Source organism: Dermacentor variabilis, chromosome 10 (assembly GCF_050947875.1).
Source record: "Dermacentor variabilis isolate Ectoservices chromosome 10, ASM5094787v1, whole genome shotgun sequence".
Taxonomy (NCBI): domain Eukaryota; kingdom Metazoa; phylum Arthropoda; class Arachnida; order Ixodida; family Ixodidae; genus Dermacentor; species Dermacentor variabilis.
In genome coordinates this window covers 69247979-69273516 of record NC_134577.1, presented here as the reverse complement: position 1 = coordinate 69273516, position 25538 = coordinate 69247979, and the positions used below count along the sequence as shown (strand labels likewise).

Sequence of the window (25538 nt, the reverse complement as noted above, 5' to 3'; positions counted from 1 at the left end):
TTGGCCCCGCCACGCTTTACGCCCCGCCGTTCCCTTCCAGCGGTGTGCTGCTCCTCGAAGCGATCCCGATGCGAGTGCTCGAGTAAGTACCCCCCAAAAGTACACACTTTGGCTCAAGCAGGGGCAACGCGCACAGCGTAAATCTTCCGGCCAATTCACTCGATAGTTAGCATTCAAATTTCTGAGAGTTGTGACGTTTCGCTACGGGTGTCTCACAATTGAAGAGGTGCGAACATTCGTAATGACGAATACGAATCGAGTAGCCTTCGTTATCCGATTGTCCCGCTCGAAATTGTCAAATGTACTTTTTCTTTTCGTTTGCATAATGACAACTGTTGCCGTCCAAAGTCATCATCATCATCAGCCTGGTTACGACCACTGCAGGGCAAAGGCCTCTCCCATACTTCTCCAACTACCCTGATCATGTGCTAATTGGGGCCGTGTTGTCCCTGCAAACATCTTAATCTCATCCGCCCACCTAACTTTCTGTCGCCCCCTGCTATGTTTCCCTTCCCTTGGAATCCAGTCCGTAACCCTTTATGACCATCTGCAATCTTCCCTCCAATTTCATGTCCTGCCCCCAATCCATTTCTTTTTCTTAATTTCAACTAAGATGTCAATAACTCGCGTTTGTTTCCTCACCCAATCTGCTCTTTTCTTATCTCTTAACGTTACACCCATCATTCTTCTTTCTATAGCTCGTTGCGTCATCCTAATGCAAGTGTAGACTGTTTTGCATAATACTGTGGGTTTGATCCAACACTAGCCAACGTGGGACACGACACTAATTTGACAACTAACCCGCTCAACGCGAGGCGTCCTAAACCGTATGCAGGACGGCTCTGCGTCTAGGGGTCACTTTGCGTCGAGGGACAAGAAAAAGCTAAGAAAAACAGGTTTCATAGCTGTGTTCTAACACTTTTCGTGTGTGAACCTACGTAGCTTACACGAAGCACGTAACAAAATTTTGTTTCGCTTTCCGGCGGGTGGACAAAGTTCCCCGTGAGTTTCCGAGCCTTCTGCTCAACCGCCTACTTGCTTGGCCAGCAAAATAGCGCGTGCGATGCCTTTGACGTCGATGCTGTCTTCGCGAAGCTCTCTCTTTCGCCGGCGTCGTCAGATCTACAGCGAGCATTGGAATTTGGAACGCAGTCAATATCAGCAAGGCCACGGTTGTTGCGTAGTCGCACCAGTTTTTCGCGAATGGACAAGTGAGATCAGTTCCTCACAGTAAGTTTACTCTCGCGAAATAAGCATACCTCGTCTTAGCCAGCCTACATTTTTCGTTTATTTCCTTTTGGCAGTTTGCCACTTTATCAAGGCGACGGCCTTAGACCTCTATGTTGCAAGGTCGCGTTGTGAGGTACCGGGAACTATCATGTGACCCAAGGAAGGCCAGAAGCAAACGAAAGCATGTCCAGCCGTGTAAAAGAGATTATCATTGATTAGCAAAGCTAATTTATAATTAACGATTAGATTAAAGTATATTAGAGTGGATTAGCATGGGCTAAAGTCGGTTAGGGTGGATTAAGGTGCATTAAGGAGGATTGAGATGGATTAGGGCGGACTAGGACGGATTAAAGTGTATTACGGTGGACTAGGGTGGATTAGGGTAGGTTAGACTGGATTATGGTGAATTACAGTAGGTGGTGGAGATTGGATTATAGGGACTTAATCCTAACTCTTCCCAGTGTGATAGCTGGATTGCTTCGACTAAGCACGCAGTGAATACCATTAGTAAGATTGCGCCTCCTTACCTGGGCCCTTTCTTTCTACTTCTTATGTGGAGAAACAAGTTAGCTGTGAAATTTTTACAGATATTTTGGAAAAAAAACCCGTATGCCAACTGTACTCCTTGGTTACGCAATGCTTCCATGACTGTTGGCAATCCAGTGAATTAAAGCCTTTTCATATCCATAAAAGTCATACGAGAGGTTGATTGTACTCCGCAGACTTCTCAGCTGCGTGATTTAGTGAGATGAACATGATCTATTGTAGTATATCCCGGCTTGAAGCCAGCTTGTTCTCTTGGCTGATTGAAGTAAAAACCTACCCTTATTGCATTGGAAATTGTCTTGGCGAATGTTTGATGCTATATTGAAAACAAGTTAGTGGGCCTATAATTATTCAACGTCTCCCTTTTTATGGGTAAGTGTAAAGTTGGTATTGTTCCAGCTCTCTGGTACACTTGAAGTCGTGAGATATTGCGCATAAAGGGTCGCAACGTTTTTAAGTACATTTTTATCGTTGATTTTGGAATAACTCTACTGTTATTCCATCTGCTCGTGCCAGTTTTCCCCGGGTCATGTCTTGCGAGGCCCTGCTAACCTAATCGCTAGTTGTAGAAGGAGCCTCTGTATCCTGTTCATCATTACTTCGACTGAAGGTAGCGTGACGGCCCTGGTACTTCACAGGTCCCTATAGAATTATACCGCTGCTTTTACTATATCATCGAAATTGCTGATCATATTACCCTGCTTATCTTTCAGTGAATACGCCTTGCCTGGTCCGATGCGTCCATTTTTTACTGCTTCCTCAATCTTTCCGACCTTATAATTTCGAATATGCTTTGTTTTTGTTTACGAGCTTTGACCATTCAGTGAATTCTACCTTCTCTCTCAAGTGAAACACTTTCATATTTTGTCATTTCTTTATTATGTTCATTGTCCCCTTGGGGGAGTTTACCTACCGGTCGACTTGGTGCCATACGTCCAAATTCAATTGCTGCTTCTTAAATCGGCCTAGTTACAGGTTCATTTTTACCTCTCTGTTATCTTTGTCTTCTTGTAGTAAAGCTGGATATTTGTTTACGAGCACTAGCCTGAATACGTCTTCTTTTACCCTCGCTGCGTCTAGCTTGGCCTATTCTTCTTATAGTAATCTTGTTCTTTCTCGCTTCAAATTGAGAGAAATCCTAAACCTCACTGACCTATGATCGCTGCCTTTTGCCCTACCTAACACTTCTGCATCCTGCACTAAGCTGAGATCAGCCGAGAGTATAAAATCTTGTTCATTTCTTGTTTTCCCACAAGCGCTTTTCCAGGTGCGCTTCCTACCACTGCTCTTCTTGAGTAACGTATTCGCTATTTGGGGTCTAGTTTTTTTTCCGCGAATTCTACCTGCAGCTCGCCTCTGCTGTTCCCAGAATTAATTCCGGCGTTGCCGATTGCTTGTTCGCCAGACTGATTTTCCCTCACTTTTGCAATGAAGTCGCCCGTGAATTGTATTATACTCTCGTTGCTAATTCAAGAGCTTCATTAAACTGATCTATTCCGGCATCATCATTACTGAAGGCCTAGGCTTGTTACTGACTTTAATTGCAATCTCCTACTGAGCTTTGTTACAATGAATGCTACCCTCTCATTATTGCTGCGGAGTTCGTCAATGTTGCCCGCTGTGTACTTATGAAGGAGGAATGCTACCCCGTATTCACTCTTACCTGTGCGACATCTGTAGAAGAGGACGTTGTGGTTAGTCAGCACTGTATGAGCGTGACCAGCTCCTTTAACCTTACAAAGACCAGTATTATCCCAGGCAGGGCCCGATAATTCGTCAAAAGGCCCCGCTAGGCTAGCCTTACTCTATTGGATTCGCTTTTTAAGCGTTGCCAGGTTCAGTTTTCAGTCGCGGCCTTTCCAGATCCAGAGATTGTTAGCACCCTCTCCCGCATCCGAGGTCTGACCGCCGCCTCGGTCAGATGCTCCGCTGATGCTGGCGACGTAGGGCCACGGTTTAATTGCTAGAGTCACCAGAGAGGTAGCGGCAAAATACTTCACCTGGGAGGCTTATGACTGTTCTGGTGAGGGAGTCTCTTTGCTGAAGTTTAGCGGGCACTCTTAATTTGGCATCACCTGGACTAGCACAGCTCCGCTAGTCCTCGGTATCTTTTATTTTGTCGGTGTCAGGCTCTACTCCAAGCCTGAAAAATGTAGTGGGCTAGACAAGGATTCGAGCCTACGACCTTCAGATAAGAGGCCCGGGTGTTGTGACTCTGCACCACGCCACCACGCCAAGCATTGTTTATGAAGCCATAAATAGAGCAATCGGAGCGAATGGGAGGTCAATTCGTAAACTCTGGAACCATCGGCGATTGTCATTGGTGGCTGTGTAGCCATGAAACCGGGCTCCGTGGGCGACGTTGTGTGCTCGACCACTTGCCTTCTCATGTTTTATATCTACTGCGGCAGCCTAGATGAAAGTTATCGCAGCTGTCTTTCTTTTTTTAAATTCAGTTTGATGCTTTATAATGCATAGTTGGTGATTTGAAATGTTGCCAAACTATTCCAAAACTGCTACTCTTTGGCAACAGTGACGATTCGATCTGAAGACCTTATTGAATTGGGTAATATTCGATTCGTACACACATGAATAAATAAATGAAGTGCCTAAATAATATTCGCTTAGTCACAAGTCAATTATACTATTAATAATAATAATAACCTTATTGTTGCCGAGCAGAAAATTGGAGTTGGGCCCGAGAATAAATAAGGCTTCTTCTTACCATCTTTTAGTCCACCTTTGAGACTTATTCTGATAAGTTCTTTTCTGTACTGCAGACGCTCACAAGACATTAAGCCAAATATGGATATGACTTCGGAGGATAAAGAATTGATCAAGAGGTATGACGTTTTCTTTACACTTTTTTGCGACTATTCGGGGCAAGCAAACGTTGTTATAGCTACGGCAGGCAATGTGAAGACTACAATAAAGTTCAGAGACTATTGCTCTGAAGTTCTGGCCGATTATGACTAGAATTACTATAGCGTTTTCAATTACGGTTACTCTCGTCAAAGATGTAGTTTGAGAGAGTTTTCGTGCACAATAAAATTTTTATGGTCCCACGAGTGAGGATGATAGCCTTGGGACAAACTAATGCCCTTAAGGGTGTCCATAATTTTAATGTGATAAGATCGCATCGTCGGAGTCAAATGTTTACGCCTCATATCACCTCTACCGGCAAGCTTTCAAGACCTTTGCACAGCAGTTGCTAGTAAGCTTCGCAATAGCAAACCACTGCGAGCATAGCTCAAAGTATTGTTAAGGCCTGAACTTAACTTCCCATAACGAGGTAACTGGATGGATGGGTGCTATGAGCGCGACCTTTCAAACGGGGTGATGCTTTGCGCCACCATACTCTCTTTCCTGATTGGCCAAATCTCGTACCTATGCTTCTTTTTTTCATACCATACATTTCCAGCATCATACTTTCAGAACAGTTATTGAGAACCTTGATTTTGTACACCTCCGATGTTTGTGGTCTCCCAACTTTTCTGCCACCAAGCCTCCAATCGCGTTTTACTAGTCTCACTTGCGGACACGTTTACTTTGCCCCTGTTATCCCTGAGACCATTCAAGAGGGCCAGCCGAGCCTAAAATGACAGCTGGGTAATATGTTCACATTCTAATAAAACACGTTCCATTGTTCCCCTAGCGTTACCACAGCAAGCACATACTCCAACTTCCGTGGCGTACCTCGCTTTCAAGGGCATCCTGATCTCGTTTCGAAAAGTGAAGTGCTTCCCTTTGAGTTATAAATTATTTCTTTCATGATTTTGTTTTTTGATTTGATGTAGTTGCTCATAGTAGGTTTCTTCTTCATTGCCGCCTCCCGTGAGACTGTCTCAGCCCCTCTGACTTTGCGTATGATGTTCTTTGCATGCCATGTTGCCTACTATACCGGTCGCATACTTGACTGTAAGCTTCCTAGTTCTTTCCCAACACTGCGAGTCCATATTGTTCCCGTACAAATATTTGAACATTCTCGCGACACATTTGCCTTCTTTTATTATCCTCAGCCGTTCTCCATAATCATTTTCACTTCTCCCTTCCCTTACTTCTAAACTTGTCCAGCCCATATCACCGTATGCGGCTTCATTTGTAGTCTTCCCGTGATCGCCCAATGAGAGGCATCCCATAGACCTTTGGCTGCCATCCATTGCTGATTGTACCTGTGAGTTCAATAAAACAAGTGCATTTACAAATGTGAGTCTTCGAACCACTAAACTTTACCACGTACCACGGAGCATCTCGTAACCATATCCGCGTAGTGTTCTTTGTTTCGTAATGACCGCATTTCTCTTCCCCTTTGCTATCATTGTTTTCCCTTTGTTTCCATATATATATATATATATATATATATATATATATATATATATATATATATATATATATATATATATATATATATATATATACGGTAAGAAAGGATAAACATAGGCGTAAATACCCCAGAAAGTGGATGGGCAAACGGCGCCACGGTTACTTAATTGGTAAGAGCGTCACATGCGTAATGCGAAGACATGTGTGTGTGTGGGTGCGTTCGTGCGTGTGTGTGTGTGTGTGTGGCAAGGAGAAAGGGCGCCAAGAAGTCTGTCTTTTCGTAATGACTACATGAAGTCAATAGATAAGCGAACAAAAATAATACTGGGTAATTACTTGCTTATTTTATTTAAATGTAGAAATTATAAGGTAAGTAGAAAGTGAACAGCTGGTCGGCTGGTGGAAGACGAATTCATGCCTTTCGATTACGCGTACCAAAGAAAAAACAACTATATTTTATCTATATCCAGTAACTTCTCCACTACTGCTTGTTTGTCTGGACTAGAACAACGTCTACAAACCTAAACTTCTCCTTTATCTTACAAAAAAAAACACCAATTTGAGCAATCGTTAATGTTGCCTTCAATTCGAGTACACGAGATTACTGGCGACCACTGGGCCTTCTTAACATATATAAGTTAATAACACTTCGAGAGTCAATAGAGGCTCATTGCTTGATCCACAGCAAACCTGACCTTAACTTTTGTTCAGTTGCACGGCCTGATCCTGTTTATGAACTCCGATGTCTCTCGCAAAACTGCTGAGGTTAGAACTAACTATGGGCTTCAGACCTTTGAACATACCTTTATGACGTTTTTAAATGACAACAAAGATATCGAGACGCTAATACACGGGTTCCCAAGTAAAATACTTTACAAAAAAAGAGTTCTGGATCTCTTACTGAGGTCATAACACACAACTTATACCTACTGTAGTCTTAACGTGGCAGATTATTTACAACATTGCTAGATAACGGTGGTTTACTTATTTATTGATTTTTGTGTGCTCTCTTCCCTGTTTCTTTTCACAGATGTAATTTCGAAAAGTACTATCTCGAAACATTTATATACTGTACATAATTGTGTATGTTCTTTTTTGTGCACTTTTAATATTCATTTAGAAGAAAGCTTGTTGTCTAAAATGCACTGTTTGTCACCACGAGGAGGATAGGCTTCGTCAGGCATATACAGCCTTTAGCCTCCCTCCTGACGTGGCGATGCATGTTTGGATGCTGTATATAACATTGAAAAAGAGAATAACTAAAAAATAAACTGCGTAGTCTCCTGTACAGCAGTGTTGTGATCCTAGGAATCGAGCTACTGCGGCGCCGTTTTCCCGTCCACTTAGTTGCGTATTTGTTAATCTGTTAATCGTGCTAGAGTTAACTCTGGGTGCGTTAGCCAGCAGGACCACTCACTACCCTTATATATATATATAATGAGAGAGAAAGAGACACGACAATGTCACTGTGCATGGTTATAGCTTGTGATTGAATACTGGGGCCTTCCGTAGTTCGGCTCATCGTACTCTTTTTTTTTCTGCAGTGCGCAGGACGAACTGGGCAGCGTGCTTGCAAAGTTACCGGAGCTGGGCGGAGCAGCAGCCAACAAAGTAAGAGACTGGCGTTGTCGACTTTAAGCTTGTCGCAAAGAACTTAGGCCTGTCCTTTCTCGTTGACTTTTCAAAAGTGTAGCTCGGCCTCCCATTCTTACGACACACGTTGCCCACTGGGACGCTGCCCCAATTAGTAGGACGCTCGGCTCGGCCGCAGGAGGTGCGTGGTTCGATCCACAGCGCCGGGACACTCGCATAAGTCTCACAAGAAGAGTTGCACGCGTCTTCCCGGCCAGGCGTTCGGGCTCTCCGCGGCTGCGTCGCTTGGAAGAGGTTTGCACAGACCTCTAGGCTTGCTGTCCAACCGAGGCAAACAGAAGCTCAAACAACTTTCAAGAAAGATGTCTGATGATGAAGTGCCCACAATGTTCCATCCGGCGGGTGTCCTCTGCAAGCGTTGAGGTGTCCCATATTGGCCGAGCACCTGCTCACGAGCGCGCCCGTACCGGCTGGTACACGGCGACACCTTTCGTGTGCCTCCCGCCGCTGCGGCGGGTGCTTTACTAAAGAGCCGTCTGAGCTTGCCCAGCGAATGCTCGCTCACTCTGTAGGCTTCCCAACACGGCTACTCGGCGCTACGGATGCCGCTGAGAAGCGCCGACTGCGGGAGCAAATGAACGAATCAGTCAATACAGCCTGTATCTTCAAGAAAGAGGACGGCTCTGGGCCGCTGTTGTGGATTAGGTGGGAATGTCCTTGGTGTCATTCCTTGGTCTTCCGGTTGTATGTATAGTCTCGGTACTTCTAGGTGCACTTTCAGTTTCGTCCCTCTCGCGCGGGCTGGTCGACCTCTCCTACACCTCACAAAGCAAGCAAGCAGGTTCTCCTGCCGTACGTCGCGATGACTTTCCGTGTGTAAGGGTTAGCTTGTATTCGGTTTTCTAGGGTTCGAATGGTCTCCGTGCGGTTGGTGTTGGGGCGTTGCTTCTTCTCCGCTCGCCTCGGGCGGTGGTACGCTAGCTTGCGCTCGTCGCTGGCTCGGGCAGCACGTATACCGCTGTGCGAGTCTGGAACATCTACATCGTCGGCGTCCGCTGCCTCGGCAATAGCGGAACGTGGCCGTCCACGCAATTGCGCCGCAGGCGAAGTTAAGAAGCGCGCAAGAACGCAGCGAAACGAGCGAAGAGACAGGCGGCGAAATCCACCGTCGCCGTCAACTCTTCCGAATACGCGGTGAGCAGATCAAGCATTAACGCAAACATTACTCGCCGCGCGAAACTCGAAGCACCGCTCAGCAGCGTTCACAATTGCACGTTGATGCTTTCGTATTAATAACTCGTAAGTGTTTAGGTGTCCTCGGATCTTTTCTTCTCTTCTTCTTCTGAAACAAACATCAACAAATGCGCACTTGCAGGGCTTTCCGGAACTGGTGGAAGAAATAAGGAGCAGCATTAACGCTGGAAAAAACGCCACCCAATCTACTCATGCGGTCGTCGAAGACTACGGCGGCGTCCACCTGTCCATAACGAAGGATTTCAAAGCCGTCACCATCATATCCGGCATCAACGAACCGTAAGTTCTGAACGAATAACCGAAATGTCACAGAAACATGGGCTGCAAAACTTTCTCAACGTGGTGAATAAACATGCCTAGTTAGGAGGCAGTACTCTGGTGAATAATCAACACCTGTATTATCCTTGTCAGAAGAGCAGGAAGCTTACCGTTATCGCTTAAAAAAAAAGAAGCCTCTCTTATAAATATAAACATTCATCATCATGACTTGTGCGCATCACGAACCCTACGGTCTGCAGGAAACAAAACACCACGAAAATTTCACACGCAGCGCATTTATCAGCGATTGTACAACGTACACATCAGAGTTAATATATAAAACCATCAATCTGATCGAGAGGAAATGTGCTAGCTTCCTTAACTGTTTCGCGCATCGGGAACACTAATAGCAGAAATGTATTGCGAGCTGTAACATAGGGTTCCATGGAAGGTGTGGGGAATCGTACAAGGTGTACTCTGATGATCGTAAGTCCTACGTCGGTTAGTAATCGTAGCTTTGTTTGTTTGTTTGTTTACTGTGAGGCAACGGTTGGCGCGCTGGTTGTTTGTTCAAAGCGATGCGTTAGTTCGCGCATGCGCATATCGCTTTTAGAGCGTTCCCTTCACCTCCTACGTCACTGAGTAGGAGGGGGTTCAAAGTGCGCGACCGCCTCGCCGCGCTGACGTCAGCTGACATAGTCTCGGCGCCGGCTAATCGAGAGAGCGCGGGTGAACGTTTGGAAGGCGAAATGCTTGAGCATTCTTGCCTATGCATGTAAGAGCCTGGGGGAAATCTTGGAACGAAAGGGGGGAAGGCGAGAATAAATCTTGCAAATAAACCTGCTTTCAGGTAAAACTGCTCGCTTTGTCGCAAAATAATCGCAATTCAGTAGCAGAGCTTTCGCTAAACATTTCCTGTAAAAAAAAAAAACAGAGAACGAATTCCAGGTATGGCTTAATTCTACGCATTCTGACACGCGTCTTTGGAACGAAAGAATCGCGCCCCATCGTTTCTTTTTTCTGCATAATTCAGACTCGTTGTGGAACTATGCTTGTTCTCGTGAAGATACATGTCTATTGCTATTAGCATTGTTAGGAAACTTCACCCAATTTTCGGTATGTCTAAACGCCCAACTTCTTTTCCCGTCAACTTGAGTCACGCGATAGACCGTGGTCAAGTGGGTCGAGCAGCACGCTGCTGTGCTGCAGGATCGGGGTTCAAAACCGACCGCGGGACCAACTTTTGGGTCACTGAGAATGTAACACTGGGGTTGTGGTGCTCTTCGACGACCCTCTCTCGTGCCGACTTAAGTCACCCGGTGGGTGCCACTGCTCATGCGCCGCTCTTGAAACGCACATATTTGATGACAACTGGGTTATATAATATTGATTTAGTCCTCAATCAATCCTCTGGCTTATGCAGTTGGAACTACTCGAATATCAATTTTGGATGCGCTGCCATGGTGGCGCTTCTCTCTTTAGTTTTTCGAAGTGCCTGATTTACCGCAACATTTAAACAATTGAAGATCTCTTTAGAAATTTGCAGTCGTGCTGAAATTTGCTGTTTTCTACGAATAAGTAGAAAGCATTTTGCAAATATTGTTTTTTCTTTATTCAAATGGAAAGGCGTTCCACACCAAATCACGAAACACAAGGAACGCTGTTCTGTATATTATTTGACCTGTGCTTTTTTTTTAAGTTCACCAGTAATATTTCGAGCTATGTTGTTTAGAAGACTGTTTCACAACCTGTAATTGGAAACATAATTGTGAAGAAAGTCTTAAATCTCTGTTTCAAGGTCGCTTTGTGAGGTACAGAACATATCACGGGATCAGAAGCGAACCAAAGCATGTTCAGCGGCGTATGAGAGATGATTAATCATTAGCAAAATTAAGTCATGATCGATCAGTGATTGGATTAAGGTGGATTGGGGCGGATTGAGGAGTATCAAGGGGGATTAAGGATGATTAATGTGGATTAAGATTAATTACTGTAGGCGTTACTAGGCTTTCGCCCTCGCGTCTCTTAGGCGATCGCTAAGGACACCTGGGAATCTTAAATATGTCGCACATTGTCCTACGTACATAAACAAGGCGCACATGCAAGCTTTAGTTGTGTTTCAACTTGGTTCGTGTTACAGATGGGTAGAATAACGTTACAAATAACGCGCATAGTTCCACATAAGAGCGACAACATTACTAAAACAGCTACAGCTGTTTATATTTAAGTGCGTTTTATGCGTAAACAATTCACATATGTGGAACGCAGTTCGTTATGTATTGTGATTTCATGTCAGACACGTTTCAATTTAAGTAAGCACAAAATATTTGCGAAACGTTACCGTTTGCATCTGGAACCCAAATCGAGTGGGACTAGCCTCCGTATTCCAGAACGCTCCTGCACTCCACCTCGACTCAACTTTGCTGATGCCGATGCGGCTATTTCCTTTGAATAGGGCCGTCACGAAGTCAATAGCCAAGCCAAGTGACTGAGAAAAAAATAAAGAAGAAACACTGCACACAAAAAGAAGGGAAAAGGCACATCGACGAAAGTAGATAGCAGCGCCACTTCTCGACAGAAATAGTCACTGCGGTTCGCCCACGGCAATTCTTGGGAAGTGTATCGCCTTCACCACCAGGGAGGTGGCGCAGTCATCGCATTCGGCGGAGCTAAGGAAGAGAGCTTCGAGTCAAGGATCGTTTCTTAGAATACGGGAGGGGGGGGGGAGTAAGAATATTCGAGCTTCCAACCTGCCACTTTGAAAGTGTGCAGCGAAGCGTACAGTGTACGACGCGGTAAGACGCAGGCCTTATCGCGCACGCAGGTTCGGAAGCAAGAAGGCGTCGGTGCCAGGCCTCATCATGAATAACTACATGAGCGCGTTCGCAGCGGAAGCTGGCGCGCCGAATAGGCTGCGAGGCGGCCAGCAGCCCAGGACGTCCATGGTCCCGGTGTTCCTCAAGAACGACCAGCAGCGACTCCTCCTCTTGCAGGCTGGCAGCGGCGGCGGGATTCCTGGAATGTGGGCTCTGATTCAGGTAACGGGCTACACGTAAAGGCGCTGAAAGGTAGCCTTGTGCAAAACACGGACGCACGTACGTATGTTATGCTCGTCACGTTTAGGTTCCCGCAGTGAGGGAAAACAAATTTCGCTAATATTTTCCCCTTAGTCTGCAATGACGGTCCACCTAAACTCGCAAGATACATGGAACGCCTATCGTTCCACATGTTTAAACATGGTTCCTATTTCAGGTGTGTCGAACATCGCTCCGAGCATTCGCCAGTTTTCGTGGAGCTTTGCTTACGTGCCGCTCCACTCAGACTTCGGGCGCACCGATGGCTACATGAACTGCGTTAGTTTAGGTTATTAGAGCGACAGCGCTACTACTGCAGGTAGTAACCCAGAAAACGCCTGGTTCCGTAAATCTGACCTTCAAGCTCAGTCAAGGTCAAACCGGGACTTAGCCTGCCACTGCCGGCGGCTGCTGCGTACGCCGCGTGGGCGCCCATATCTTGAAAGCCAGCTGCGATGTGGTTAAAGTGCGCGGTTGTGGGCGTCAACTTCAAAGCGATGTGCGATGTGTACAAAGTGCGTCGAGAGCCGGTAGCTTCGTATGCGCTGTGCTTTCGACGATTGGTTCGCGTTGAAGCGAGACGCAGCACGAAGCTCAATTTGCTCGCTGCTGCTGCCCCGCCGAACAGCGTCTGTGTGTTGTCTTGCGGTGCAGTTGTATAGATGCCGTGGTTTCAGACGGCGCCGAGCAGCGTCTGTGGCCTTTCGAAAAACAAGCAAAACCGTGCTTTCGCTCGACAAACTGCGTTTAATCACGTTGACACACGACAAATTTTTGAGGCGGATTCCTTAGATCTCTATGTTTCAAGGTTGCGTTGTGAGGTACAGAAAATAACACGTGACCTAAGGAAGGCCGGAAGTGAACGAGAACACGTCCAGCCGTGTATGAGAGATGATTATCGGTGAGCAAAGTTAATTACTGATCGATTAGTGATTGGATTAAGGTAGATTAAGGTGATTACGGTGGATGGCAGGGGAATAAAAGGGATTAGGGTTGATTAAGATCGATTAAGTTGTATTAAGGAGGACTCAGGTGGATTAATGAGAATTAAGGTGGATCAAGGTAAATTGCAGCAGGCTTTGCAAGGCTTTCGCCTTCGCGTCCCTTGGGCGATACCTAAGGACATCTGGGATTTTTTTTTTTCACAAGCGTGTCCACCAAAACGCCGACGACGCCCTCTCGGCTTGGCTGTAAGTCAACCGACAGACCAAGCACAACGCACGGTTTCGCTGCACAACACGCGCAGCTTTCTACGTGCCGCTGCCGCTACGAGCGTTGGGCCCACGCGCATTAATGCTCTCACTAGCCTTGAGCCGAGTAGGCGCCTGGGAATTGTTGGGACACGCTGGTCTGAATGGAGCTGCACCAAAGCCACATAGAAAGAAATGTTTTTTCTAGGTGGTTTGGGCTGCACGCGGACGCTCCGCCAAAACTGTCCATTAGGCACAAGCATGCGGAACACTGCTCTCGATAAGAGTGATTATTTCACTGGAATGTAGACCTGCGTATTTGTGGTTATTGTAACCCCCCAAAAAAGTTAAAATGTCACAACTGTGAAACGCCGCGTGCCTTATATTTCATATGGAACGTCGACCGCTCCGTTAAAGTAGGGTGATAAATGTTTTCGAGACAAAGTGCAAACAGTAGTGCCCGTGACACGCTGCTTCATTTTTCGAGGTTGAAGATTCCTGTGGCTGGCAAATTATGTGTCCGCGCCGTTTCAAATGCGCGTGATCCGGTCTGGGTTGAACCCAAGCTACGTTTCAGCAACTGATCACGAATGTTTGTTGCGGCTGCCAAGATAGCCCTGTGCCACATCGACGTCGTCTTTGGGAAGACCTCCATGCGGTCGAAATAAACTCGATGGTGAAAGAACTCCATGTGGTCAAGACGAACCCGGTGTTTACCACTTACGGCCTGCCTCACAATAGTCTCGTAGTCTTAACACGCGAAACGCCCAGAACTTAAATGTTTCGTTGCACTTCGTGACACACCACGAACAGTGATCGGGATCGACATAGTCGGACCACTTTGAGCACGCACGAACGCAGCAACAGCTGGTAAATGCGTGCGTCACGTGGTTCGGTTCGAACGCAACAGCTTTTGGTGCCGCGCTCGAGCCAAAGGGTCTTTCCGAAGGCTGTGGGAGCTCGCCTAACCTTCGCTGTCTTTTGCTTATTTTCTTTGAGTATGTGAAGCATATTAACACCGCACTTTTCTGCGCAGGTATTGGGCTGCATCTCCGAACGCAACGCCTCGTTCTGCGTGCGGTCTGAGCATAGGATCCATCCGGCACTGCCCTCTAGCCCAGAGAAGGGTCCCGACATTCAGGTTTGTCGTGGTTGCCTTCTAGAGAAGCGCACCCGTAACAGAGTAAAAAAAAAAAATTTGCGATACAGGAACGCGTTTCTTCGCACACACTGTGCAAATGAAAAGCAATTTCTATGCCACCACCTTGGAGTTTCTTTAATTCTCCACGTTTCTTATTAGCGACTTCCAGGAGTAAGAAAAGGGAAAGGCACTCAATGCCATATATATTCAAGCGTAGCATATTTTTTTTTAGTGTGCGTGCTCGCTTGTATTCGAGCACTTCGCTTTTCGAACATTCTTGATCCGTATATCCTCAGCGAGAGAGTGAGAAAGTTAACGCTCACTTGAGTATCATTACGTGATTTGAATGCGAAAGCATAACTTCTTCTCTAAGTTATCGCCTTACACTAAAGCCCTCCATTGATCCACCGTGATCTAATTTCTACTTACCTTAATCCATGGTAATCCACCCTAATCTACCTTAATCCACTTTAATCTACCTTAATTTGTTTCAATTCCCCTTGATCTACATTCATTCACCCTAATCTACGTTAATAAACATCTATATTGTCATAACAAGCATGAAAAACATTTTTAAATTAGAGAGCTATCTTCTAGAGAACGTATGTCCTATGCATTGTGACACGGCCGTGTTACTCTTTGATGTCAGTTGGAAGGCTTTTCTATATTTCAGCACCAACAAATGCTACCAAACGGAGCTCAGGCACATTGCTAAGCCTTGTTAGCTTGAACTTGCTACGAAATGTTTGTCTAGCGAAGACTGCTCGTTTGCTGGTGCCATACCTTTTGTTTCACTTTTTTGCTCATACAAGGAGAAGATGCAACATTCAGTGGTGTACGGCTGCGTTCACACATCATTCAGTATTGACGCGACAGCGTTAAGGAGCCCGTCCCGGGTCCGAGGTCACTTCGGCAAAAGTACATCTATCCGAATTCCAGATCACGTATACCCAACTACTTCTCTACCACCAAAGTTGTTCATACCTTGTCTTTCATTCTTCACAAGGTTGTTCCTCGGAATTTTGAGAACGACAGCACGCAAACAAATGTATTGAAAGAAAAAAAAAAGACATAGGCAGCGAATGTCCTTTACGTTAGCTCTTCTCGGACTGAAATATTAAATGTGCGAAACAATAACAGGAGATCGACCCACGCAAGAGGCCGCGTTTCTACCAGAAAGCCCGCTTTCGTGCGTAGCTTTCGCAGCCAGCGTTTTCCGGTAAACGTAACGGTTACATAAGCTGCAGTTGCCTGGAAGCATGAAAAGCAGTATACGGGGTCTTTGAACGCTTTCGCGTTCCCCTCTTAAAGGCGGAGCTTAAGCGCAGTGCAATTTGTTTTTGTCATGTCATCTCGCGGTACGCGAAACGTATCTCACTGGTGTCTTTCGTCGTGCGTGACGATACAGCGGTGTATACCAAGTTAGTGACAATGTATTTCGGAAGCAGAAGATCGCTTCCAAGGTCGATCCAAATAGGTGGCGAGGCTTCGGGGCCAGGAGGGGTGTTCAGAAAGAATTGCCACCGAGATCAGCAAGGGTGGTCATTGGAGCAGCGGTTGAAGCCCGACTATGTGAGGAGGGAACAAACATTGGGAAAGAAAAATAAGGGCGTTTTTGAGTTAAAATGAGACACTTTGAATAATTCAAAGAAAAGAGCATGTCTGAACATTTATACATCCGCCTGGCGAGAGAAGAAAAGATAGCTCCATTCTTCTTGTTCCTTAATTAAATGTTCTTTTTTTTTCAGCGCCCATCATAATATGGGGGGATGACGCCGCTATCACTTGCGATCCAATGCAATGCAGCTCTTGAAGTGTGCAGAAAGGCCTCTCGTAAAAGTCACCTGTTACAATACCCTCAGACGTCGTGCTTTTTTTTGGCTCGTCGACGGTCGTCTGAATTTGATGGCCCAGGTAATTTCATCGCTCGTATCCTCTGCAGTCAAAAGTAGTAAGTTACCACCGCCGGAGGAATGTTTACTCTCGCAGTTCCCCCATAGGCTGCGCTGGCCGAAGCCGCCTTGGCTTCCAACAGGCTTGGCATCCGACAACGGCACCAGCGCTATACACCCAAAGCTTTCGTCGCCCTCCAAAGAAAGTATGCGCTGTGCAGGGGTGCGATATCGACACCATCGTACGGCTGAATCCTTGCTACATCGCTTCCCGTGTTTAAAGCGCGAAACGTCTATAAAGTCGAATGGAGGGGCATTTTAATATGCAGCTCCAATAGCAGGCCACTGAAGCAAATTTTGTTCAACTTAGAACAAAATGGCGTCACGTCTGTTTTCGAACGGACAGAGTTTCACGTTACGTTCGCTTACGCCGGAAGTGCTCGCTAGCGCCATCATCACACAGATGGCGCTGAGCTCCAGGAACCGCCGCGGAACGGCCATGTTTTAAACCTATGCGCTTCTATGGAAGCATCGCGACGAGGTATGTCTACCTTGTCGCTTCCACGCAGCTATGCATTCCGCCGACGTCATATCCGGGATCGGTATGTCGCGTCAAGGTGCCAATTGCTTCTGTGCGTCCAAAATCTAATTTCAGCACACTTCTTGTGCGTTGAATAACTTGTGTGCTTAATTTAATTACTAGCCTAGCTTTGCTAGATATCCCCTCATGTGTGCTCAACGTGATAACTCTTCACGGAAGCTTCCGAAACTGAGTTCCGCGAACGTCAACTTAGCGTTTCGTGAGCGGCTCGAAACGAATCCAACCGCCAGCCCCTTTTGGTGGAGTTATGCATTAGAGTTTGAAGTTAACAACTAAAATCACCACATCCTCATCTGCGATGGGGGAGTGGGGGGGTTCCGCCACCCTCTGAGAAAGCACGTAGTAGCTACTTAGGCAGAAGGGAATACCTGGTAAGCACCTATCTATTCACTCGAAAAACCTGCCGGATGAAAAAATTCGCAGCTCCACCTGAAAGGCGAAGCACCTATTGCGATAACAAATTAGTAGATAGGTGTGCGAAGTAAGGATAGTAGATTTATCGGCCATATAAACTTGTGAACATTCGCTCACTAACTAAATTAACAATGATAGAATGTGTAAGGGTTACTCAACGAGGACGCTGAAAGCAACACACACTGAGACAGCGCTGTCTTTGTGTGTCCTTGTTCGGTCGTGCTTACACATTCTATGATGGATTCAAACCAACTAGCCCATCAACATGTTTTAACTAAATTAACCAGCATGGTGTCAGGCGCACACAGGTAAACATGGACACACATCGCTCGATGACAGCGGAAACTGCCTGTGAAAACGCTGGATCAGGAATCGCGGCAGTAGCGGTGAGCCGACTGACCTCCGTGCCTCCGTCGCTTCAACGCGTACGAAACGTCGAAAGCAGAGCGTATACAAAGCTACCGGCACTACGCGCACTCTGCAAACATTGCATATGGCTTTGAAGATGAGGCCCTCGCGGTCGCGTGCTTTAGCCAAGTCGGAGACCGCTTCCAAGACACAAGAGCGCCGGCAACGCATTCCTATGGCGTCCGCCAAAGGCGTCTACTACGGCTTCTTCAATTCGCATGGCTAACGCCGTAGAAGGCGCCGCGGTTGTCTCTGCTCTGTACGGAGAGGTGGGCCAGGAAGACATCGAGACACTGTAGCAGCCGCCGGAGGAGAACGCCCCTCCTCCCTCGCCTCACCTCTCTGCCTCTCGCGTCGCAGGAGAAAGCGCATATCTGGGGCTAAAACCCCTTAAACTTCGTAAAGTAGTGCCACGCTTTGAAGAATGCTGCCTCCTCCTCGCGCGCTCTGGCCAAGGCCGACGTCGGGTCGCTATTGGCCTAATAGCATCACGTGGGCCCTCGCGCCGTGGATCACCGCCATTTTTGCTCGAGAAGCGTCTACGGAGTGGCGAGGAGCGCATGTTGGCGCCGTTGCTACGCGCGAGCAGTGTAGGAGCCGCCACGGTCGAGGAGGGAGCGCGAAAGAGAGGAGAAATGAGGAGGTGTGTAGGCGGAGGAGGAGAGTGTCACTGCTTTACGAAGTTTAAGGGGCTTTATTTGGGGCGCATTCCTCGCTCGCACACGCGAGATTGAACCACGCTCACCCGCTCACCCTCACACGCTTTGACTCATACGGTACCTCTCGGCGACGTCGACGGCAGAAATGCGCCTGAAGTGCCCATATAATTGCTATCGCAATAAGAAAAATTTTACACCCTCATGAAATAGCGCCACCTCCTCCCCCTTGGCTTTGTAGTCTCGTGCCCAAGGACGCACGCACTATAGGCCACGCCTTTAGTCAGCCAGATGGCTGCTACGTGACGTATGCAATGACGCACGCACTATAGCCCACACTTTTAGTCATCCAGATGGCTCCTACCTGACGTATGCAATGACGCACGCTCTATAGGCGCCGTGCACGCCGACGGACGCGCCACTGGTGGCGGCCTTGCGCAAAACACGCGGGAGAGGAGCCTGGCGCGTTCCATAGTTTTTGTGTCGTTGATCGTGCTTCTCTGCCTTAATCACGTTTTCAGAGCAAGATAGGCAACACCTTTCGCACGTGTGGGGTGGCCAAAACTTCAGGGAATGTCGAAGAAGAATTGTTGTAGGGTGGGGGCTCAAATACCGGTGAAAACATGTCGGGGACACGGTTCTAATCATTCCCGGCAAAGCCTCATCAGCGGGAGCAACGGTTGTAAAAATGGATCGTCGCTTCGAAGGGAAATTTCTTGTTCTCATCCTTTCCTTTGTCCCGTCGGTGTTTTTTTCCCGTCGATCATAGTTAGACGCGTGAGCGACGAAGTTTGTCTGCAGTGCAGCATGAGGTTTAAGGGCATTTCGCTAAAGTTCGGAATGCTGTTTGCCGCTTATATTGTTTTCCGCTTCTTTACCGCGTTGCGCTAGCTAGGCAGCACGACTACACGAGCGCATTGCGTTGTACGTTAAAGCTACTTAAGTTTGCAAGAACTCAAATGGTTGGTCTCATGTGGTGCGGTAAATCCTCGCACCAGCTGTCGCGCACTTCATGTTTTTACATCTATTTTATGCGTGGCTTTGCACATGTTTAACTGTTGCTAGTTGCTCCATGCATAACTCCTGTCGATTCTTTTGAGCTGCGAAGTTTTCATCCTGCCTTGCTTGTAAAGGGTATAAATCACGCTGTGTCTTATCGGAATGATACCAAGGAAGTGCTTCTTTAACAGCTTTATTCTTTTCGCTCGAGGGCATCTTAGATATTGTTTGCGTTTTTGGAAATGTGTTTAGAAAATAGGTAGTTGAGGGCGAGAATTGCTAATAGCTCCTGCATATGGTATTCGTGTTCCATTTCTCGCCGAAAAGTTCGCGTCCCGTTTGGGAAGTCATCCCACCTCGATGCTGCCTGAGCAAACTTAAACACGCCGAGTGATTTGTTTCTTTCACAACGTAGTCCCTTCTTGCATGTGAGTTTTGTACTCAACTGAATTCTTTTATATACTTACGCTGCAGACGACTAAACCGGGCCTTGCCGCGAGCGCTCATATACTTTGACTGGCGCTGCTCTGCCTTTAAATATATCATGTGGCACCTTTCTCTAGTAATATAAAAAAGTACTGAAAAGTTAGTCTTCAGCTTTGTACGTTTCCAAGCAGCTCCCTTGGGGAATTTAAAATTGCACGAACTGCAGCGGGAGCGGTAGTTCATCGACGTATGCAGCAGAATTGCATCGGCAGTACAGCACTAACACGCGCTTTTATTAACCCGTGTGTTTGGTGACTTCGTTGGCTAGTGTACGCATTTCCATAAGTAAATTGGCAATTACTCTTCTTGAGGCGACTTCGACTGCACTTATTCAGCGATGTCACATGTATTCATCGGCAGAAAAATCACAACAGCATATGGAGAGACTGCACCGTGCGGATTTGTTTGACATAAGTCTGCACTAACGACGGGTGCTTATTATTCAGGTACAGAAGCAACATTGCGGCAAGGGTAGAATAAAAAAAAAACATCGAGAGATCGCATCACTCAACAAAATTTATCGGCTAGTGAACATGAGCTCCACGTCATGTAAATGGGGTTCATGGCGTTTGTCTGCGGGACACACCTTGCATGTATGTGGACCATGTTGTCCCAAACACCGGTAACATCGTGTTCCTACCCGCTCGCACAGAGGGCAGCATCTTCTCTACAGCTGTCACAGCGGAAGCAGCAGCCTGGCACCCGAACAAAGGAGAAATTGCAGCCGCGAAATTCCGCCATCCTTGCTGCAAAGGGTTGTCGTCTGCTACTGCTCCCGCGTGTACTATTGGAAGCGTCCGCTAGGTGGCTTTCAGTGGCGCCTCTATAGGCGGTGCGCGAGGCGTATAGGCCACGCTTTTAGTCAGCCAGATGGCTCCTACGTGACGTATGCAATGACGCACGCTGTGTAGGCCACGCTTTTAGTCAGCTAGATGGCTGCTACGTGACGTATGCAATGACGCGCGTACTATAGGCCACGCTTTCAGTAAGCCAGATGTCTGCTAAGTGAAGTATGCAATGACGCACGCTCTGTAGGCCACGCTTTTAGTCAGCGTGATGGCTGCTACGCGACGTATGCAATGACGCACGCACTATAGGCCACGCCTTTAGTCATGCAGATGGCTGCTACGGGACGTATGCAATGACGCGCGCTCTATAGGCCACGTTTTTAGTCAGCCAGATGGCTGCTACGTGACGTATGCAATGACGCACGCGCTATAGGCCACGCTTGAATGAATGGGCGAATCTTTTTTTCGACCGTTCCACCGGAGCATCTGTACCAGCAGCTGTCCCACAGCTTTCCCGCAACAGTGGCTGCGCAGACGCCCGCCTACTCGCATTTATGCGCACGACGATGTCTTCAACGATGCTAGTTTCTACATCCGCTGTTAGGATAAGCCTGCAGCTATTTTAGCCCGCTGCACGTGTTCCGATCCAACTGGGACCCCTGGGATACAACCGGGGTACAACCGGGATAACCGCGTGGCTGCCGGTTATCCGCACTTCTCTGAAGTGCGGATAACCGGCAGCCACGCGGCGAGGGGTCAGCTCAGGAGAGTTCTCGAGGGGAGGTAATTCGCGGAACCTCCCCATGCGCTTTTCGAGACACCAGACAATGTGCTACCCGGGCGCGCTACCCGGGTCAGCTCCGAGTTCGACGAAGCAGGCTTTGTGCTGAAAGCGCCACCGTTACACTCTAGCCTCGTCGCCGTTGTGACTGAAGGAGTTCGACGAAGCAGGCTTTGGGCGCAACACGACAACGCCGCCTTGTTCTGCTATGAGTGAGGGAGTTGCCGCGGGAACGCCGACGAAGGCTCCTTCCCACGCGCCGACCAAGACGCAAGACAATGTGCTACTCGGACGCGCTACCCGCGACGGCTCCGATTTCTACGAAGCCCCTGTGACGTCGGCTGCGGACCATTGCACTTGTGTGTGTGTGTGTGTGTGTGTGTAACCCGTCCCGGGGAGAGGCGGCGTGTTTACAATGACTGGACGAACGTTTCCGTCCCCTTGGAATCAAGGGGGGACCAAGTGCTTATAAGCAGCGATTGTCGGCTGCTAGAGGGTGCTCGTCGTCGTGCTCTGTGCTCAAAATGTACTCGTGAGCTGTGTGCTCGTATGCTGTATGTTCGTCTTGCGGGCTACATTCAGGAGTCACGCATAGACTGTGTAAATGTATCACTTGTTCAAAATGTTAATATGTAAATAAACCCTGCTTGCCTAAGTCCCTACGAAGAGTCAAGTTCCTCCCTACAGCTACGACCGCCAAATCTAGTACCGCATTGACGCCCATTGAGTATCTTCGCAGCATAATTCCACAATGTCTAGCTCACTCAGTATTGACGAAAAACCTTATTTTACAGTTGAAAATTCCATATAAAGAACTCGCAAGTGTGCGAGAATTACGTTACATATCGACTGTTTTCCTAATCCTGTGTATTTACTGTTGGTGAGGAACACTCGAGAGCCTGCGAGGGATATGTGCCCTTTTCTATTGGCGGTGAAAATTCAACCGCCAACCACCGATTACGAAACCGGGTGAAAGAACACGGTAAAAAATTAAAATATTGTTCTTAAAAACGTGGTGAAAGAAGTGGTGGCCTCTCTGTCAATGATGCCGTCTGACAGTACACTTCATTCGGTAACGACGAGACGATATACGCTCTGAGCATAGGAGGCCATGGGTAAACACGTGGCACGGCACCCTTTTCGAAGTCTGAAGGCAGCAAAAAAGGACAACTGCACACAATTGAATAGCGTGACGTCGAATTCGAAGTACACTGTTGCCACCCGAGATAACTATCAGCCACCGTACGTGTTCGCGCGGGAATTTCGTGGAGCGAAATAGCAGCCACTTTTTGAGTTTGCTCGCACACGTGCAAGTCGCGGACGCAGGAGTGCGAGCAATGCAGTTTCAAGGGTCATCTAGACGCCCGAAACGTCCATTACTCCACAACACCAACAGTACAGTAACCGAACACCCGATGCACGCCAAAGTTCGCTGGGTTCACTCCTGACAGGAATCGCACCACAGCGAGGGCAGCCCAAAAAACACCCAACGTCCGCAAGGCTGCAAATCAGTTCACTTGCCCCCTTTCTCTACGCGAATCACATTAAAAGAAAGCAGCAGTAAAAAAGAAAAAGAAACATTCGATGCACGGAAGCCCCCGACGAACGTACCACGCCGGGCAAGTCTATGCGAGTCTTAAACGCCAGTCTGGATTAAGCGCGCCCCTGCCGGTGAAACGAGGCAGAAAGAGAGGAGAACGACGAAGGAGGTTCGACGTGAGCGTCGCTGCGGGTATTTAGGCTCGTTTATTATAGGCATGAATGGAATGAACTTAGCACGTTAAGAAAGCATTTATTCAGCCTCACAAAAGCCCAAGTGAAAAAAATATTAATTCGAACTCTCTAAAGGCACAGTGATGCAACATCGCTCTGGTCACAGAAACTGACCTTCACTTCCCCCCTTATTTAAATGAACCGCTCTATCGTCAAACTAACCAAAATATAGTTATTATATGCTCCGCATTTTGTCTGAACTTGTTTCGGGCTTTCATTACTGTCCCGTTAAGTGTTCAGTATCCTGAAGTTTAAGCACTCAGGGCAGGCGGCAGGACGACAAGCGTGATTATACATAACTTTCAAAACGCAAGTAACAAACGCACTTGCCGCTGGGTACATTTGCCTATCACTGTGTGTAGGCATCACACAGTTGTGTGGTTAAGGCCAGTTGAATCAATCAATCAATCAGGTCGGTCGGTCGGTCGGTCGGTCGGTCGGTCGGTCGGTCGGTCGGTCGGTCGGTCGGTCGGTCGGTCGGTCGGTCGGTCGGTCGGTCGGTCGGTCGGTCGGTCGGTCGGTCGGTCGGTCGGTCGGTCGGTCGGTCGGTCGGTCGGTCGGTCGGTCGGTCGGTCGGTCGGTCGGTCGGTCGGTCGGTCGGTCGGTCGGTCGGTCGGTCGGTCGGTCGGTCGGTCGGTCGGTCGGTCGGTCGGTCGGTCGGTCGGTCGGTCGGTCGGTCGGTCGGTCGGTCGGTCGGTCGGTCGGTCGGTCGGTCGGTCGGTCGGTCGGTCGGTCGGTCGGTCGGTCGGTCGGTCGGTCGGTCGGTCGGTCGGTCGGTCGGTCGGTCGGTCGGTCGGTCGGTCGGTCGGTCGGTCGGTCGGTCGGTCGGTCGGTCGGTCGGTCGGTCGGTCGGTCGGTCGGTCGGTCGGTCGGTCGGTCGGTCGGTCGGTCGGTCGGTCGGTCGGTCGGTCGGTCGGTCGGTCGGTCGGTCGGTCGGTCGGTCGGTCGGTCGGTCGGTCGGTCGGTCGGTCGGTCGGTCGGTCGGTCGGTCGGTCGGTCGGTCGGTCGGTCGGTCGGTCGGTCGGTCGGTCGGTCGGTCGGTCGGTCGGTCGGTCGGTCGGTCGGTCGGTCGGTCGGTCGGTCGGTCGGTCGGTCGGTCGGTCGGTCGGTCGGTCGGTCGGTCGGTCGGTCGGTCGGTCGGTCGGTCGGTCGGTCGGTCGGTCGGTCGGTCGGTCGGTCGGTCGGTCGGTCGGTCGGTCGGTCGGTCGGTCGGTCGGTCGGTCGGTCGGTCGGTCGGTCGGTCGGTCGGTCGGTCGGTCGGTCGGTCGGTCGGTCGGTCGGTCGGTCGGTCGGTCGGTCGGTCGGTCGGTCGGTCGGTCGGTCGGTCGGTCGGTCGGTCGGTCGGTCGGTCGGTCGGTCGGTCGGTCGGTCGGTCGGTCGGTCGGTCGGTCGGTCGGTCGGTCGGTCGGTCGGTCGGTCGGTCGGTCGGTCGGTCGGTCGGTCGGTCGGTCGGTCGGTCGGTCGGTCGGTCGGTCGGTCGGTCGGTCGGTCGGTCGGTCGGTCGGTCGGTCGGTCGGTCGGTCGGTCGGTCGGTCGGTCTTTCCGCAGCGTTTCACGAACAACGATACCCCTTTTTCGGATTGCAGCCAACGGCCAGTGGAATATTCACCAAGGGGCCCCTGGTGTCCTGGCTCGCCCCGAGTGACGACGTGCACTGCGACGGCGCCAGCGATGGTGAGAGAGCGACACGGGGCAAGAAGTGGGAAGCCCTCGATACGAAGGACTACTGCAAGAGGACAAAAGTTTGCAATGGCCAGCAGGACTTACTCCTGAAGGAAACAAATAAGTTGATACATAGCAAGAATTTTCGCTAATAAAGACAAGAGGAACATAGGTGGATAGCACTAGCTGGGTCTTTTTTCATACTATACCATTCGTTTTGTGGCAGATCCGTTACTGTATACCTAAAGCGCTCGAAAAAACGGATGCACGCGTTCTTGGCGGTTTTCTCAAATAAAGGGATCGACTACGCTTGGGTATTGAGCAATGAAGGGGCTAGGGAGTGCAAGCAATGGTTGGCAGGGAAGCTTCTAACTGTGCTGGTTAGCAGCAAATAATTGGAGGTTGCGAAACGCTCATTCCCGGCCTGTTTCGAGACGGCCATTGCAATGTTGGCGTTCTACCTTGTACC

At 48.6% G+C, this 25538-nt stretch overlaps 1 protein-coding gene across 1 annotated transcript; it reads left to right on the top strand.

Moving 5' to 3' along the window:
- On the top strand, nucleotides 1–25240 carry LOC142559609 (uncharacterized). Its single transcript, XM_075671186.1, has 7 exons — nucleotides 1–82; nucleotides 4557–4619; nucleotides 7644–7710; nucleotides 9068–9225; nucleotides 12029–12242; nucleotides 14505–14609; nucleotides 24994–25240. The coding sequence occupies exons 1-7, from the start codon at nucleotides 69–71 to the stop codon at nucleotides 25219–25221; spliced, it is 849 nt and encodes a 282-aa protein (XP_075527301.1). The 5' UTR covers nucleotides 1–68; the 3' UTR covers nucleotides 25222–25240.
- Nucleotides 25241–25538: the final 298 nt, after the last annotated feature.